Consider the following 17773-nt stretch of genomic DNA (forward strand, 5'->3'; position numbering starts at 1 on the left):
GTAGGTGGTGTTACTCGCACTCATAAAATCAGTTTTTTTATTTAGGTCCTGAATGAATCATTGTTTTAGAACGAATAGGTTGACTTTATGATTCAATGACTCACTCATAAATGCAGAAACTTGTTTCGTTCCTGAATGAATCAGTGTTTTTGAACAAATCAGTTCACTAAATGAATCAATGACTCATAAGTGACTGAACGAAACTGGTTTTGAATAATTCAGATAAGTGAATGACTAAAGACAGTCTATTCACCACCTACTGGTTTTAGGATGTAACCTGCAGAAAGAGTCCCTGAAAATCTGGGTTAATCTGGGTTAAATTTGGGTGAATTACTAGTGGGTGTAATTGCAATTGCAATGTGTTCCTCACAAAATTAAAATTCTGTCACTATTTACTAGGGCTGTCAAACGATTAATCGCGATTAATCACATACAAAATAAAAGTTCGAGTTTGCATAATATATGTGTGAGTAATGTGTGTAAATAATATGTATATATAAATACACACAAATTAATGTATATATTTAAGAGAAATATGTTATTTATGTACAAAAAAATGTATTTATATATAATATAAATTATATAAAAATATAAATAAATACATATACTTGTCAATATTTCTCAAATATATACATGGATGTGTTTGTATTTATATATACATAATAATTACACACAGTACACCCACATATATTAGGCAAACTCAAACTTTTATTTTGTATGCGATTAATCGTGATTAATTTTGACAGCCCTACTATTTACTCACCCTCATTTAAATCTGTTTATCACACAAAGCTATCACATGACATTGGAAGACTTGGAAGATATATATTAAATAAGATATATGGGCAACCTTTTCGAAGCTTTCATTGCATTGCATGGAAGAGTGACCAGAACAAAATAAAGAAAGTCAACGATTTAGGAATGACATGTGGGCAAGTGATGACAGAATTTTCATTTTTGGTTGAATTGTCCCTTTTTAACACGAAATATGACACACATCACCTTTAAGACAGTATAGCCAGGGAAGAACAGTAAGTCCTTTGGTCCATTGTGAGCAAGTATATTTGCCATTAATTTGCTATAAATATATCTGTTAACATTAACTGTGCATAAATTTAGCCTATATCTTAAAAGAGAATTCTTGGAACGAATGTCCTGTCCCAGTTCTACAGTCATTACTCATAGTACACACTTTGATAATGTGTGTGGAAATCGTCAGGGTTGGAAGTCACAATGGCACTAATCTCTGCGCAGGATTCTTAAAAAGAGCCTTGCTGTGAGTAATGTGGATTGAGTGAGCTATTTCCAGAGCTCGGTGCAGTAAAACCTCACCCTGACTCACCGTGCATACTTTAGGAGGACATTAATATTTTACCAGCATTATAGCTCACAAAAAAAATGTCCTCAGATCCTCTTTCTATAGCAGTCTCACAGTATTACACTTTAAACGATGAGGAAACATCCAAGCAAAAGTTTGTCAAGTTAAAATGTTTGTCAAGGTTTCTTGCAAGGTTATAGTAAAACTAAAACTAAGATGAAAACTGTTGATTTAAAGTCCCCCTGCAATCAATGAATTTACACCTTAAACTCATGTTTTATCATCAAAATGACATTAAATAAAAAAATTCTGTGAAAATAACTTCTTCATGCCTAAAATAGCTTAAATGTCACTTGATACCCTTGCTTCATTTAGTGTACGCAGAATCAATAATATGCAAATTAGTCCCCGCCTCCACTCAATCACACCTTCCTGATCCACTCGGTCAACTGTAGTAAACACTACACAATGGAAATTTTGGTTTAATTCATCCATATATGTTAGAAACTGTTTCAGAAAAAAAGTGAGTGAATTATACAGGGTGGTCTACAAGTTGATGTATCAGAATGTTATTGCATTTTACGTATCGCTCTCGACAACATCGCACACATAACGGTAATTGATATGATGAGCATTTGGCTTGACTACGTTATCAAACAGCTAATAATGTGTTGCTAATGTTACACAAACCATGTTCCCGCTATTGCTATGATGTCATGTGAGCGACAGGTTGTCCCGCCCTTACGCCAGTAAACAAGTCATCAGACAAGAGAAGAGAAGTCGCTGCAAGACGGAGGGGAAGTTATTTTCATAAAAGATTATAAGGGCACACAAATTTAAATAATGATGTGCACGGATAAATCATTTATAATAAATACTGCAATATTCCATAAAGAACAATTTAAAAAGAATAAAAAGATTTGTCAATTTTGATTTTGACTTTTTTTTGTATAAGCTAAAATAATTAAATTAACAATTAAAAATTGGTGCAAAGTAAATTTCCATACTCTTTCTGACCTTTAGTATTAGGCTTTTTTTTTTTTTTGGAGGACTTTTATGTCGATAACCTCTGGCTGACCTCTGTGTACTGAAATAGAGCAGGCAAAGTTGCAGAAAAGGAATTTATATGCAAATATGAGTGGTCATATTTTAACGCACTTCATAGTATTTACAATTTCCGAAAGATCCTTTTTTGCAGATTAGTTTTCAAAAATGGCTTTTGTTTTACATTAAAATATGTTTCGTACATACAGTACACTAGGGCTGTCAAACGATTAATCGCGATTAATCGCATACAAAATAAAAGTTTGAGTTTGCATAATATATGTGTAAGTAATGTGTGTAAATAATATGTATATATAAATACACACAAATTAATGTATATATTTAAGAGAAATATGTTATTTATGTACAAAAAAAATTTATTTATATATAAAAATATAAATAAATACATATACTTGTAAATATTTCTCAAATATATACATGGATGTGTTTGAATTTATATATACATAATAATTACACACAGTACACCCACATATATTAGGCAAACTCAAACTTTTATTTTGTATGCGATTAATCGTGATTAATCGTTTGACAGCCCTACAGTACACTGAACTCTTATACATCAAAACTGCACAAAAAAAGTCCATGACATGTCGGCTTTAAAGTTTTAAAGCAGGGATATTGTGCTCATGCCAGTGTAAATATTAGATGCTACTCATTTCTAAGGATGAAACTATGATGGCACCAACATTCTCTAGTCTATTAGAGCACTTTTATATTCATTGTGGTGCTAATCCATGTAGCAGCTGCATCCTAATAGACACTCTCTAGCCTTTGATTACAATAAATCAGAGCCCAGAGCTTTTTGGCTGTCTTTCAAACAGGGTTTCATTTGTGGTCTTGAACAGAAAGCAACGTCATTGCCCCTGCATACAAAGGTTCGATGTTAGGCAGCTGTGGCATGTAATGCATGTTATATGAATACAATGCTGAAAATATTCACACATATATTTGAAATAGGCCACAATTAAATGTGAGATGGCCAAAAAATGGCTATGTTTAGAGCAGTATACTACCATACTACTCCTGCAGTATGCACGAGAATTAACATTTTAACAGTTTTTATTCCAAGATGCTAACTGAATACCAGTGAATGCAACATGTGTTTACATTAAGTCATTTGGCAGATGCTTTTATCCAAAGCGACTCACATTGTATTCATATACATGTAATATATTATCGCTGTCAGGCGGAGACCTTGTATTTCTTTTTTTTTCTTTCATAAATCATTACTATTGGTCACTCTTTACATCTGTCTGTGGGTTTTGCAAATTTTTAATCAATGAAAGGTATTAAAAACAGCAAGATTCATCAGGCTCAAATTGTAAAAAATGGTTAGGAGGGATCATGAAGAATCATTTTCACACATGAATTGGCACCTCTGAGTCCAGACCTTAAATTCATTGAAAGTGGGATGTGCTGGAGTAGACTTTACAGAGTGCTTGACTCTTGCATTGTCAAGATCTTGACCAAAAATTTATGCATCTCTTGATGGAAATAAATGTTGTGATGTTAAACATTTTAAAATGTAACGTAACTAACATAACTAACATTTTAAATTGAAATAATATTTCAGATTATTGCTATAATTACTGTATTTTTGATCAAATAAATGCAGCCTTGGTGAGCATAAAAGACTTGTTTCAAGAACATTTAAAAATCCTTTTCAGTACTGAATGAAATAATACTATTAAAACAATTAATCATGATTTTTATTACATTTCTCTGGCCTTGTTTACCATCTTGAATTAAATGTTTCACTCGGCTCAATGCAATGCATTCTAGGATTACCTTCATTGCTGCCAAAGTAATGTATTTTAGAAGGCATCTTCATGTTTGATGACTTAATGTGTTGTCTAGGTAAGCAGCATGCTAGGTTTTGGAACACAGTTACCATATTCCATGGACACGGGATTGTTATGAAGTGTCGTTAACACACAAAAATGCTAAGAGACAGCCGGCGGATGAGAGGTATGAGTGTTATGTAATAGGGCTGATCAGGAGAATGCGGGGAGAGAGAGCACTATGATGACATAAGCATGTGTAGTGAGTGGGAGGTATTAAACCCCCCTGGCAAAAGCATTGAGCACAGCACCGGGAACAGGTACAGCGGAGAGGTCATGCACACGTCACGCACAGTTCCGCATGGGTGAGCGACATTAATGCTAATAGATCCCCATTCATGTATTTAACCTTGACAGTCTGCAAAACAAGAACCACAGCATCACGTATCAGTGCTAGCCAGCACAATAAAAGAGTGACACTGGAATGTTAATGGCTCACTTGAGGATAGCATTAGCCTGTTTTTTTTTTTCTGTGTCCCTACACTCTATAAACATCATTCAAGAGAGCAGACGTCTGATATTTCTGCAGTGTCACATTACTGGGCTATGGTTTCAGCCGTTTGGTGAACTTTAGCCTTTCAAGCAGGAGTTTGGGGTTAGTAGTCAAGCACACACACACTGGAACAGCCATAGTACTTCGGCCTGAGGAAAGGAATTCATGCAGAACAAAAGGCCATACTTGTAACTCCACTTAAAACTGATATGACCATATAAAGCAGAACTCATGACCAGCAAGCTCGATTACATAACCCCAATGAAACTAGAGCTTCTCTAAAGTCTTCTAGATTCCTCTGTCTTTTGTCAGGGTTTCTTAGTGACATCATACAGGAAACTGTACAACGAAGACTCCATTTTTGTGCATATTCTACAGGTAATTCTGTACATTTCAACTCTGTTTTTCCTTTTCGGTATAATGTCTCTGGTCCCATTTGGATGCTGGTGTGCTGGTGCCTCAACCATGATGGGTCGTTTGCTATTCAGAACTGAATTCAGAATGCCTTTCAAGTTCCAATTGAATTCCTGAATTTGAATTGAGGTAACAAACAGGATGTAGAATATCATTCTGACAATCAGAAGCATTTCATGTGCCATTACATTAATCTTAATTTGTGTTTAACCAAGATTAACCAAAGTCTTAAGGGTTTGCAATGACATGATGTTGAGTAAATGATAGGAGAATATTTGTTTTTGGGTAATCTATGCCTTTCATTTAATTTAAATAATTTAATATTACATTTAAATAAATTAATTTACATGGTTAGTTCACCCAAAAATTAACATTCTGTCATCATTTACTCATCCTCATGTTGTTCCAAACCTATATGACTTTCTTACTTTTGCAATCTGCAGAACACAAAAGAAGATATTTTGAAGAATGTAACCATTTTGGTTACCATTGGCTTCTATTGTAAAGACCAAAAAACACTGGAACATTCCTCAAATTGTCTTCTTTTGTGCTCCATAAAAGAAAATGTCATATAGGTTTGGATCCACATAAGGGTGAGTAATGACAGAATTTTCTCTTTTTGGGTGAACTAAACCAATTAATAATAAATCAATATAAATAAATCAATTATTAAATAAAATTAAAGGTGCCGTAGAACGTATTTTTAAAAGATGTAATATAAGTCTAAGGTGTCCCCTGAATGTGTCTGTGAAGTTTCAGCTCAAAATACCCTATAGATTTTTTTTAAATTAATTTTTTTAACAGCCTATTTTGGGGCATCATTAAATTAGAGCCGATTTAGGCTGCGGCCCCTTTAAATGCTCACGCTCCCCGCCCACGGAGCTCACGCTTGCCATAAACAGTGCATAAACAAAGTTTACACAGCTAACATAACCCTCAAAATGGATCTTTACAAAGTGTTCGTCATGCAGCATGTCTAATCGCGTAAGTATTGTATTTATTTGGATGTCTACATTTGATTCTGAATGAGTTTGATAGTGCTCCATGGCTAAAGCTAACATTATACACTATTGGAGAGATTTATAAAGAATGAAGTTGTGTTTATGAATTATACAGACTGCAAGTGTTTAAAAATGAAAATAACGACAGTCTTGTCTCCGTGAATACAATAAGAAACGATGGTAACTTTAACCACATTTAACAATACATTAGCAACATGCTAACGAAACATTTAGAAAGACAATTTACAAATATCACTAAAAATATCATGATATCATGGATCATGTCCATTATTATTGCTCCATCTGCCATTTTTCGCTGTTGTCCTTGCTTGCTTACCTAGTCTGATGATTCAGCTGTGCACATCCAGACGTCCTTCCCTTGTCTAATGCTTGAACATGAGCTGGCATATGCAAATATTGGGGGCGTACATATTAATGAGCCCGACTGTTACGTAACAGTCGGTGTTATGTTGAGATTCGCCTGTTCGTCTGAGGTCTTTTAAACAAATGAGATTTATATAAGAAGGAGGAAACAATGGAGTTTGAGACTCACTGTATGTCATTTCCATGTAGTGAACTCTTGTTATTTAACTATGCCGAGGTAAATTCAATTTTTAATTCTAGGGCACCTTTAAATGTTGTTTTAGTGGTTTAGTATAGCTCTGCAATACAGCACTCTAGTAAACTCACGTCACGTTTATTTATATAGCACTTTATACAATAGATTGCTTAAAATCAAGCAGCTTTACCGTATTAAACATGAAAACCAGTGTCAGTATCTCGTTTCATCAGAAGGACAACTTCATTTTCTAATATAAAGCAGCTTTCCAACGTGTTCATGTTTTCACTCGTGACCTCTACAGATTGAACAGGAGAAATGAAGCAGAAAAGATTTCCAGATGAAAGAAGGCGGAGCCTCCATGCACACCTATCTGTTACGTAATCGCCATGGACCAGGACCAATGGTAGTACAACGGTGTTTACCAGCCGAAGTGAAAAGTTTTTCCTGAAAGCTGCTTCGAACTCCCAAAACGAACTCCAAACAAATTTCATTTTGGCCTGATTTTGTTTGAAATGACATCATATCAGTTCATTCTTCGATTTCGCCTCAAGTATATCAGGGCCTTAACTGCAAAGGACATGGCTCAAACTGGGGGGGCTTATCACATTCATGTAATTCGAACACTGCATGCACTGCAAACAGCATATCTGAAAGATAAATCTCACTCTGACTTTCTGCAGGCTGGGTAATCACTCCCCTGTCACAGAGAACATTTCTCCATGTTTGCCATGCTAACAACTCCAGTGGCAGCTCATAAGTGAGACACTATGTGAATCATGTCTAGGTTTGCGTGTGTGACATTTCCAAAATGGAGATTGTATTGATGCAGGGTGAGCTCAAGAGAGAGACGCAGAAAAAGTCTATGACGGATAGCCATGACGTACTGCTGGCTGACATGGGTAATTCTATCAGTAAATGCCACCGCAATAGCAATATGAAAACCATAAAACAGCTCTAAGTGAGATATTTTCTTTTAAAGAATTCGCTGTTTAAAAGGACTACAACAAACATCTGGTAGGGACTACAACAAGCTTCTTCCCGGTTAGTGACATCACTAACCCTAAAATTTACATAAACCCTGCCCTCGAGAACATGCAACAAACGGGCTGAGGTCATGTTGAGCTGCTTTAGAGAAGAGGAAGAGTTGTTCTAGTAGAGTGTTGTTTCCATGCCGTCATTTTACGCTGAACTGCTTCACAAATGAGGGTCAATTCGACGCTGGATTTGCACAAAAGGTTAACATGACGGCATATGCTATGAGTTGAATCAACTCCACAGCACATACATAAATTTATCCACTAAGCATTCAGAAACATCCAGATGCATTCTAAAAGTTATAACTTCTTCCTGAGTCTCTACATCAGTGTCCGACTCTGGTTTGAACAATGGAAGGCTGAACACCGTTACTGACAATCGTCATTTTGGCTGCGTGAGATTCTCCAGCTTTGTTGTCGTTGAGCAACCAAAGCTTTTGGAAAGTGGGCCAGGAGCACCAGCTCATTTGCTTTTAAAGGGACACACAAAAATGGCGTGTTTTTGCTCACACCCAAATAGGGGCAAATTAAGCTATAATAAATGATCTGTGGGGTATTTTGAGCTGAAACTTCACAGACACATTCTGGGGACACCAGAGACTTGTAATAGGGGCATTATATGTCCCCTTTAAAGGGATAGTTCACCCAAAATTCCCCTTCCTTCCCCTTATGTCATGACAAAATGACAAAAAAAAAGATATTTCAAAGAATGTTGGTAACCAAACAGTTTCGGTTCCCACTGACTTCCATTATATGGAAATACAATGTAAAGTAAATGGGAACTGAAACTGTTTGGTTTCCAACATTCTTCAAAATATGTTCTTTTGTGTTCCGCAGAAGAGATAAAGTCATTCAGGTTAGGAACGAGATGAGAGTGAGTAAATGATTAAAAAAAAAAAAAAGTTTCAATAGCTTAAAGTTTTGCTGTCAAAACAACATAATTAGAAAGAAAGACAGTTGGTTTTAGTCTTGACAGAAGAGTCAATCCACATAATTCGCATTGCATCAGCTCTCTGCGTGGGCTCCAGACTGCCTGATTTTGTAAAATCTGTAAGATTGCTTTGCTATTCTTAGGGAGCTAATAATGCCATATGTCTTTAAATAGATCCTATGCATCACCTGGGCCTTTCATGGGGTTAATATAATCACAGCCTCCTAAATTGATTCAGCGGCACAGATGCACAAGCAGCACTTCTTCCAGAGGTGCCAAACACAATCAAACATTTTGACAGCGCTGCGAATCACGGCTGAAGGCAACGGCACGGTGCTGATGCTCCTTTGCAACAATTTGACCTCCCTTGATCAATCAGCAAAGTGGGGGCACTCGACAGCAGTCTGCGTCCAGGCGAGAGGGGAGAGCGGGAGAAACGAGAATAGCAACAGTCTATTCTGTCTCGCTGTCATCTGTCATTAAGCTTCATAAATCTGGAGCATTCCATTGCTCTCCGGATGTTTGCCAAATCCAATCAGGGATGCTGAATACTCTGCACTGAAGGGATTGCAGGGTCACAGGGGGCTTCGGCCAAGCAACAGCCGGCTATGGGCGTAGAATGTTTAAAATGCAATAATCTCATACACATGAGTGAAATATAAGGTTAGAAATATAATAATTCCTCCTAAGATGATGCAGATGACATTATGCCATCTGACTATAACAGCATCCATGCTTTTCCAGCATGCCCTTGTGGTTGCAGGAGCTTAGTTTTACATAATTTCCCAACCTCTCTATGATTCTCCCTTCACTACTATACATTTAAAGCAATAGTTTACTATATTTTAAGCTTGACACAGACACAGGCTAGACGAGATGTATGTAGCTTTCATGAAATGTTAAAAATATATGTATTAGTGTGGGTTATAGATATAGGGTTATAGGGTAATAGTAGATAAACGGGCATACTTGGATTTCACTTATCCAGAAGTATCCCCTTAACTCTGAATCAAAACAGAACAAATCCTATTTGTTCACTTAAATGGTAAAAGATCTTACATTTTTGTCTCCAGACTGCGACTAAAATGGTCGTAAATGCGGGAAAAAAATCTGCCACAATCGTTCAGAATCTAGTCTCCATTAGCAACAGTCAAGAAAGCTCAAGATCTGCCTGCGTTAATTTTCATCGGATAGCGTCTTATTGGCCTGCGCGCCAGTTTTCCTTCCATAATGTCCGATTCGTGAGCAAATTATGAATCAAAAAGATTCACAGCTGAGGTCGTTGTTTGAATCACTCTCAACAAATAATTCAGAGCCATCAACTATCAGTTTTACCAAGTACACACAAATTATATACCAGTACATTTAAAATAGCCTATGTAAATTAATAAATAAATAATAATTCATTACATCATTCTTTTTATAACTTAAATATTTGGACATTAAACACTTCATTTAACAAGTATTACATATTACTGATAATGATGATTGTAAATGTGTAGTGTATAAGCTAAGCTATTGGGCTAATCTGCTATTAGCGTATCTGTATACTATGCTAGTTCATAAAACATTTTGCCAGAGATTTTGAAAGTGGACCCAATTTGTCACTACCTCAATACTGAGTTTAAAGGGTTAGTTCACCCAAAAATGAAAATTATGTCATTAATGACTCACCCTCATGTCGTTCCAAACCCGTAAGACCTCCGTTCATCTTTGGAACACAGTTAAAGATATTTTAGATTTAGTCCGAGAGCTTTCTGTCCCTCCATTGAAAGTGTTTGTACGGTATACTGTCCATGTCCAGATAGGTAATAAAAACATCATCAAAGTAGTCCATGTGACATCAGTGGGTTAGTTAGAAGTTTTTGAAGCATCGAAAATACATTTTGGTCCAAAAATAACAAAAACTACGACTTTATTCAGCATTGTATTCTCTTCCGGGTCTGTTGTCAATCCGGGTTCACGACTCCGCAGTGATGCTGCTGACGTAAGACGCTGCTGACGTGTTATCCGGTGCGCCCGAGCTTCGTTTACAGTCTAAGGGAGACGCACGCTGTATTCAAGCTATTCTACGTTGTTTGTATTTTGGTATTGCTATATTTTTTTAAATTGTGCATAAGTGTGCATGACATAATTTTCATTTTTGGGTGAACTAACCCTTTAAGTGACTCCCTCACAAAACTGCAAATCATTTCTCGGCTACGTCTTGATTCAAACAAACTGGGAACCGTTACTGTGACGTACATTTGTATACAGTAAATAAGCTTGTGAGAATTATATTAGTTTATTTAATGACAAGTTGTTGATATAGAATCAGAATATGCCTACATAGTGTATCAAATACTTTTATTTATTTTTTAAAGTCCGGTTTTTCATTACATGTCCACTTTATAAGCAAGAAAACAAATTATCATTCAAGCTAAAGTGCAGTTTAGGTTATGGCGAATGACAATAGCATAGCCTTCGTAGCTCCATCAACTTAAGTTATACATAAATGGGCCAGTGAGTCCCATTACACCCATTAATGTAAAACTGTCCCCTTCCAATCAGAGATAGATTCATTAAACAGCAATCAGTTGAATAACTATCAGACAGCTTCTGCATCCTATGACCATGTGCTCTGTAATTAATTTAGAGGAAGGAGAGAAGATCTTTATCAAGAGTAAACAGTTCAGCAAAAAGCCATTAATGCAAGTTGGCCAGTACAGAAGATGCAATCATGCTCTGTGAATCGGTTAATATTTCATGGCATTTGTAGGGGAAGTGGCCAAACATTCAGAGCAGTATTATCAGCACAATTAGCTGCCTAATTAAGTATATGTTCCCTCCTTAATGATAGGGGTTTGTATTCTGTAACAGACACTAGAATTTAATTTCTCAAAGAAATGAATTATTCTTTGAATTCTTGCTATGTGGCTAAAGATCTGTTTGGCTCACAGTAGTGCTCAAACATTTATTTGACTCACAGTAAAAATTGTCCTACAGTTGTCAAGAGCCATTTTTTATTAGAACAATGTTATTAATAAATACCTAAATAGGTAAAAAAAAAAAAAAAAAGAGAAACTATGCTGGTTTAGAAAATATACATTATTACAACAAATAATATTTAATATAATTCATACAACAGTCGGTGTTTTTATTTCAGAGACCCTTTCTGCAGGTTACATCGATATGCCAGTAGGTGGCGACATGTGACTTTTTATGAGCGAGTCTTTTACTCACTCGATTTGTTTAAATCATTAACTCAACTCAAATTAAACAAGTGACTAGTTTTTAGGCGTGTACGACTTTTGCAGACCGATCGGTGTTTGACATAAAAGCAAGAGCGATCCGAAAGCATGTCTACTCTCTAAATCATTCTCACAGTACTTTGATAGCATACATCGATTGGTCTGTGCAGCGCCGCTTCAAGTCAAAGACACCTTTTATTATAAGTGAGCCAGTGAATCATTCATTCAACTGATTCGTTCAAAAACACTGATCTGCTACTTGCTAGGTGACGCGCAAAGTGACTTTGTTTGGAATTATTTTTATTGGAAGAGCAAAAACTGTCATTATTGTGCCTAAAACAGCACAGAACTCAGTATTAACTTCTTGTTTGTTGGACTGTTTTGATCATTTGTTCATTTTTAATTAGGACCAGGCAGGACTGGTACACTATTAAAGGGATAGTTCACCCAAAAATGAAAATTCTGTCATTAATTACTCACCCTCATATCGTTCCAATCCTGTAAGACTTTCGTTTATCTTCAGAAAACAAATGAAGATCTTTTTGATGAAATCTGAGAGCTTTCTGTACCTCCATAGACTCCTACGCAACTTTGACATTTCAAAAAGTTCATGAAGAGATTGTAAAACTAATCCATATGAATTGAGTGGTTTAGTCCAAATTTCCGAAGAGAGATGGTCGCTTTATATAATAAACATATTTAATTTAGGCTTTTGTTCACATATAAACATTGATCAGCAAAAATAAACAGAAGCTCAACCAAACATGCTTGACGCGCGAGAACAAACCTCTTGCAGAAGCTCAAACATGCTGCGTAACACATAAATGAACCTCACTTCAAGCAAACATGCTTGAGCTTCTGTTTACCACAACTGATGTGTGAGTTAATGAATGTTTATATGTGAATAAAAGCCTAAATTCAATCTGTTCATCATATAAAGTGATCATGTCTCTTCAGAAAATTTGGAATAAACTGCTCATTTCAAACGGATTAGTTTTACGATCTCTTATTGAAGCATCAAAGTTTCAGTTGTGTAGCTGTCTATGGAGGGACAGAAAGCTCTCAGATTTCATCAAAAAGATCTTCATTTGCATTCCGACGATGAACTAAAGTCTTACGGGTTTGGACTGGAACGACATGAGGGTGAGTAATTGATGACAGAATTTTCATTTTTGGGTGAACTAACCCTTTCAAATAAAAAGCTGCATGACACCCACAGTGCCATAATGTTGTAGTGACACTCTATTCAGGCTACAGTGTAACCTAACTTTTAACAAAAGCATTGAAGCCACACAACCTTGCCCCAAACCAAACTAACAGCATGGTACAGCAAAGTCCCTGATTATGGATCACTGAATTCACCTTAAAAACTATAACTTTCAACACTGTTCTTGTTATGTAAGGAAATTAACCACATGAGTCATGCCAAGTCAGGTTCAAGTTAATGCGAGGCAAGAGGATACTTTTCAAGAAATACTGTGTGTGTGTGTGTGTCTGTGTGTGTGTGTTCGTATTAGTGGAGTCATTCAAGAGTAAAAAACAGGGCACTTGTTCTATTTCATAAGGAACCCTTCTGGAGCCTGTGACTCAATGGAGCGAGTCATGGACCACCTTTTACACAGTCCTTCAATCAGATGATCTAGTCTGTCTGAGAGTAGCTGTCAGGATGGATCAGTGTAAGAAGTGTATGTGCGTTTGTGTTCAGATTTCTTTTTCTATGTGTGTTTGATGCAGTCCAGTGCAGGTCAGAGAGGCAGACAGACCTGGCAGAGCTCAGCATATCACATGATCGGTGTTCTTAAAACTGTTCGAAGAAGGTCTGGGCTAAATATTCAGCTAGAGGTCAAATATTCAGTAACTGCTGTGTTTCCTGTTCCACAAGATGTAACATTCGGGAGACAGAAAGTTGACATGAAATGGAAATTCACCTATTTTCTAAATATGTCTTAATGATATTATTTTGAATGATTCATCCATCCATTCACCATATAATTTTTAATCAAAATGACGACATCAAACTACATCTTCCGGTGAAACAACAGACTTCTTTCTGGTGACGTATGCCAGAATTTTCCAATCATTTAGTCCACTTAAACACCCCCCCCCCCCCCCCCATTCTTACACTCTACTGCAAATTCGCATTTAGATCTGCCTCGATCGAATCAGTACACTCTAAAAAATGCTGGGTTAAAAACAACCCAAGTTGGGTTGAAAATGGACAAACCCAGCGATTGGGTTAAATGTTTGCCCAACATGCTGGGCAGTTTTATTTAAACCAACTATTGTTTAAAAATTACTATATGGCTGGCTTAAAATGAACCCAAAATAGCTGGTTTATTTTTAAAATTAAAAACGAGATGCAATTAGAGGCAACAATAATAGTCAAAAGGTGAACATTTATTAATAAGCAATTTAATAAATGTTTATTGTTTAATAATTATTCATTGAACATTAATAAATGTTCATTTCCAAAATACTTTGGGTTAATTTTAATTAAGCAATACAGTAATTTTTAAACAATAGTTGAGTTAAATAAAACTACCCAGCAGGTTGGGCAAACATTTAACCCTACCGCTGGGTTAAAACAACCCAATTGCTGGGTTTGTCCATTTTTAAACCCAGCTTGGGTTGTTTTTAACCCAGCATTTTTTAGAGTGTACCGATGGACAGAACCAAGTCCTGTTCTACATTTTTTTTGATAATCCAAAAATGTTCATCATGATATGGAAGAAATTATCAGTCGCTACTTCTGTTACATTGTCAATTTAAAGACTATAGATAAATACCTGAAGGGTCGATGTTAAAAGGAATAGTTTACCAAAATAGGGAAATTATGTCATCATCATGTCATCTTAAAGGATTAGTTCACTTTTAAATAAAATTTTCCTGATAATTTACTCACTCCCATGTCATCCAAGATGTTCATGTCTTTCTTTCTTCAGTTGAAAAGAAATTAAGGTTTTTGATGAAAACATTCCAGGATAGTGGACTTTAATGGCCTCCAAATGGTTGAAGGTCAAAATTATAGTTTCAGTGCAGCTTTAAAGGGCTTTAAACGATACCAGACGAGGAATAAGTGTCTTATCTAGCAAAACGATCGGTCATTTTTGGAAAAAAAATGTAAATGTATATGCTTTATATAAACAAATGATCACCTTCCAAGTCCTTCCGCCAAAACCACACTTTCGTATTCTTCAAAAAGCTTACGCTGTATGTCCTACGCCTTCCCTATTCTACTTACGGAAAAAATGGAACTGGCGCTGTATTCGTTCTGTAAGTAGAATAGGGAAGGCGTAGGACATACAGCGTAAGCTTTTTGAAGAATATGAAAGTGCGGTTTTGGCGGTTCAGGAAAATTTTATTTTTGAAAGTGAACTAATCCTTTAACACACTTTCGTTCTGCCATGAAGCACAAAAGGAGATGTTATGTAGAATGCTAATATTGGTAAATAGGGCTGGGTATTTATATACAAACATGTAAATTACACTCAATGATGTTTTTAATAATAACTAAAGTTTAGAATTACATAATCATATTTCTACTCCAATTCGTTTTTTTGAAATATAAACATTTAAATTGTGGCTGATTTATTCAAACTTAATTAAATTAAATTAAATATTGAAGAACATTAAAAATTATAATGAATCATTGAATCAGAATGCTGACTTTCTAGAGTTAACTTTTCTAGCTGACTAATGAGTTTATGGTCACTGAATATGTTTTTCTGAGGTAAATGTGACGTTACGCAACGTTGTTTACAAGGTGTTTTACTGACGTCTTTCCGAGGTTGAAACACTGATTGAGCTATTACACGAGACGTGATATGGATTTCGGTAAGTTGTACTGTATATTTTAACATACCTTCAGATGTTCATGTTTATTTCGCGCTGTAACTGGTATTAAAGCGGAGGAGAGGATGTTCAGACGTGCTCGTGCTGCCGCTTCTCTTTAACTGAGGCACTACAGCGATCTGTCACGCCACATTAAACAGCGCCAAAATGGTAGGCTATTTATTTTTTGAATCTCATAATAAGATGTACGTCATTTTAAAACTGAGACTTTGCTTCATATCAAAAGTAACATACGTTTCATTTTTTAAGGTCGTTTTATCAAAATGTCATAACTGGATTTTCTGGTAAAAATGTAGTTATATAGGCCCTGCTGTATGCAGAAGTTCTCCAATCATTGATTCCACTTAAACTCCACCTCTGCAAGCTCATGTTCATCTGTCACCATTTTTGATTGCAACACCCAAAAATTCAGTCAACAACCAATGAACGAATAGTCTCCGCATTTTTTTTTGTGATAACCCGTTACACTCGGATGTATGTCACAATACAGAAGAAAAGATCTGCTGCAACTTCCGATTCATCAAATTTCTCCCATGTTTTATCACCAAGCTGTTGAAGCCGAAAGCAACTCATTATAAATTCTATAACAGCTTTTCGTTACTACATGATAGTTTTAATCAGCCATGTAGCCCTTTGGTTCTATCTGCATCTGTTGTGACAAAATAAGATGCTGAACAGAAACTACTGGAAGAAACTATTCATCTGCATTTTGTCAATATTTTTGCCATAGGTCATCATAAGCAAATCATACCAGCAACAAAACCACAAATAGGATTTCACAAGAAGTAAAAGATACTCCCTTGCCTCTAGGTGTAAACTCACTCCTTAGAGCGCTTGCAAATGAGAAGAAAGCAGTGTAGACGAGAGCCCACAAGCCGAATTTCACACCTGAAGTGGCCTACATGGATAATTGGGTTGGAGAGGCCTAATTCACAATCATGTAATGCAGGTCTAGGGAATTACTTTTCCACTGGAGCATTCTAGCATACCTACCAATCAAATTGCCTTTGTTCCTATGTCTCCATGAGGTTTTTACTGTGCTACAATACATTTAAAACTATCTAAAAAAGGGGGAAATATTGTTTCTTTTCATGCTCTTAAACTCTTAAACTCAACCAATTATGTGAGTTTGTAATCTGAATAATGGCAGAAGGAGAGGTTGAAACGTATTTAGAATCTTGGAAACAATCATTTTTGCAATTCCATTTGGTGCCACTGGTGGCGACGAACTTCTGTTTCACCTTACCTTTCCCTCATGGTCTTCAAATACTGATTGGTCCACGTTGCAGGCGAAGAGGGACGTGGGGAGATCATTGAAGTCAGTGATTTGTTGGAAACTGTCTCCCAGTGAGGACTCTCCCACGGTGGACTGCAGGACTACCAGCTCCTCTCCTCCTAGGAGGTAAACCCGCTGGAGGAATGGAGCGCTTCTCATGTTGGCAAATAAGTGCTCTCCCTTCATGGCTGTAAGGGGTACACAACAATATCAAAAGTGGGGATGATTTCTAATATCACCAATTGCTTTCAGGATATATTCTACACTTTGCATTCCACTTACACTGACAATGTGTGCTTTTTTGCATGACTAAGGTCACTAAATATAAGAAATATATGGTTCCTAACTCAGTGTGAGTTCCTAACTCAGTGTAACAGTAACAGTAAACACAAACAAATACAGTCAACAACACTCAACAGTATAAACGTACAGTTGTAAGAAAAAGTATGTGAACCACTTGCAGAATCTGTGAAAATGTGAAAAATTAACAAAATTAGAGAAATCATACAAAATGTATGTTATTTTTTGTTTTGTACTGTCCTGAGTAAGATATTTTACATAAAAGATGTTTACATATAGTCCACAAGAAAAAAAAAGCTGAATTTATTCAAATGGCCCCATTCAAAAGTGTGTGAATCATTGGTTCTTAATACTGTGTGTGGTTACCTGGATGATCTATGACTGTTTTTTGTTTTGTGATGGTTATTCATGAGTCCCTTGTTTGTCCTGAGCAGTTAAACTGAGCTCTGTTCTTCA

The 17773-nt window shown here is 36.1% G+C and overlaps 1 protein-coding gene across 3 annotated transcripts in view; it reads right to left on the bottom strand.

The window, feature by feature from the left end:
• rcan2 (regulator of calcineurin 2) overlaps positions 1–17773 on the bottom strand; it is a 101649-nt gene that overhangs the window by 79550 nt on the left and 4326 nt on the right. For all 3 annotated transcript variants that reach the window (XM_048207476.1, XM_048207478.1, XM_048207477.1), the window contains exon 2: positions 16988–17205. In XM_048207476.1, coding sequence (XP_048063433.1) covers positions 16988–17203 — 216 coding nt within the window. In that variant the 5' untranslated portion in view covers positions 17204–17205. The remainder of the gene's footprint in view (positions 1–16987; positions 17206–17773) is intronic.

This window comes from Megalobrama amblycephala, linkage group LG11 (assembly GCF_018812025.1).
Source record: "Megalobrama amblycephala isolate DHTTF-2021 linkage group LG11, ASM1881202v1, whole genome shotgun sequence".
In the NCBI taxonomy this organism is placed as follows: Eukaryota; Metazoa; Chordata; class Actinopteri; order Cypriniformes; family Xenocyprididae; genus Megalobrama; species Megalobrama amblycephala.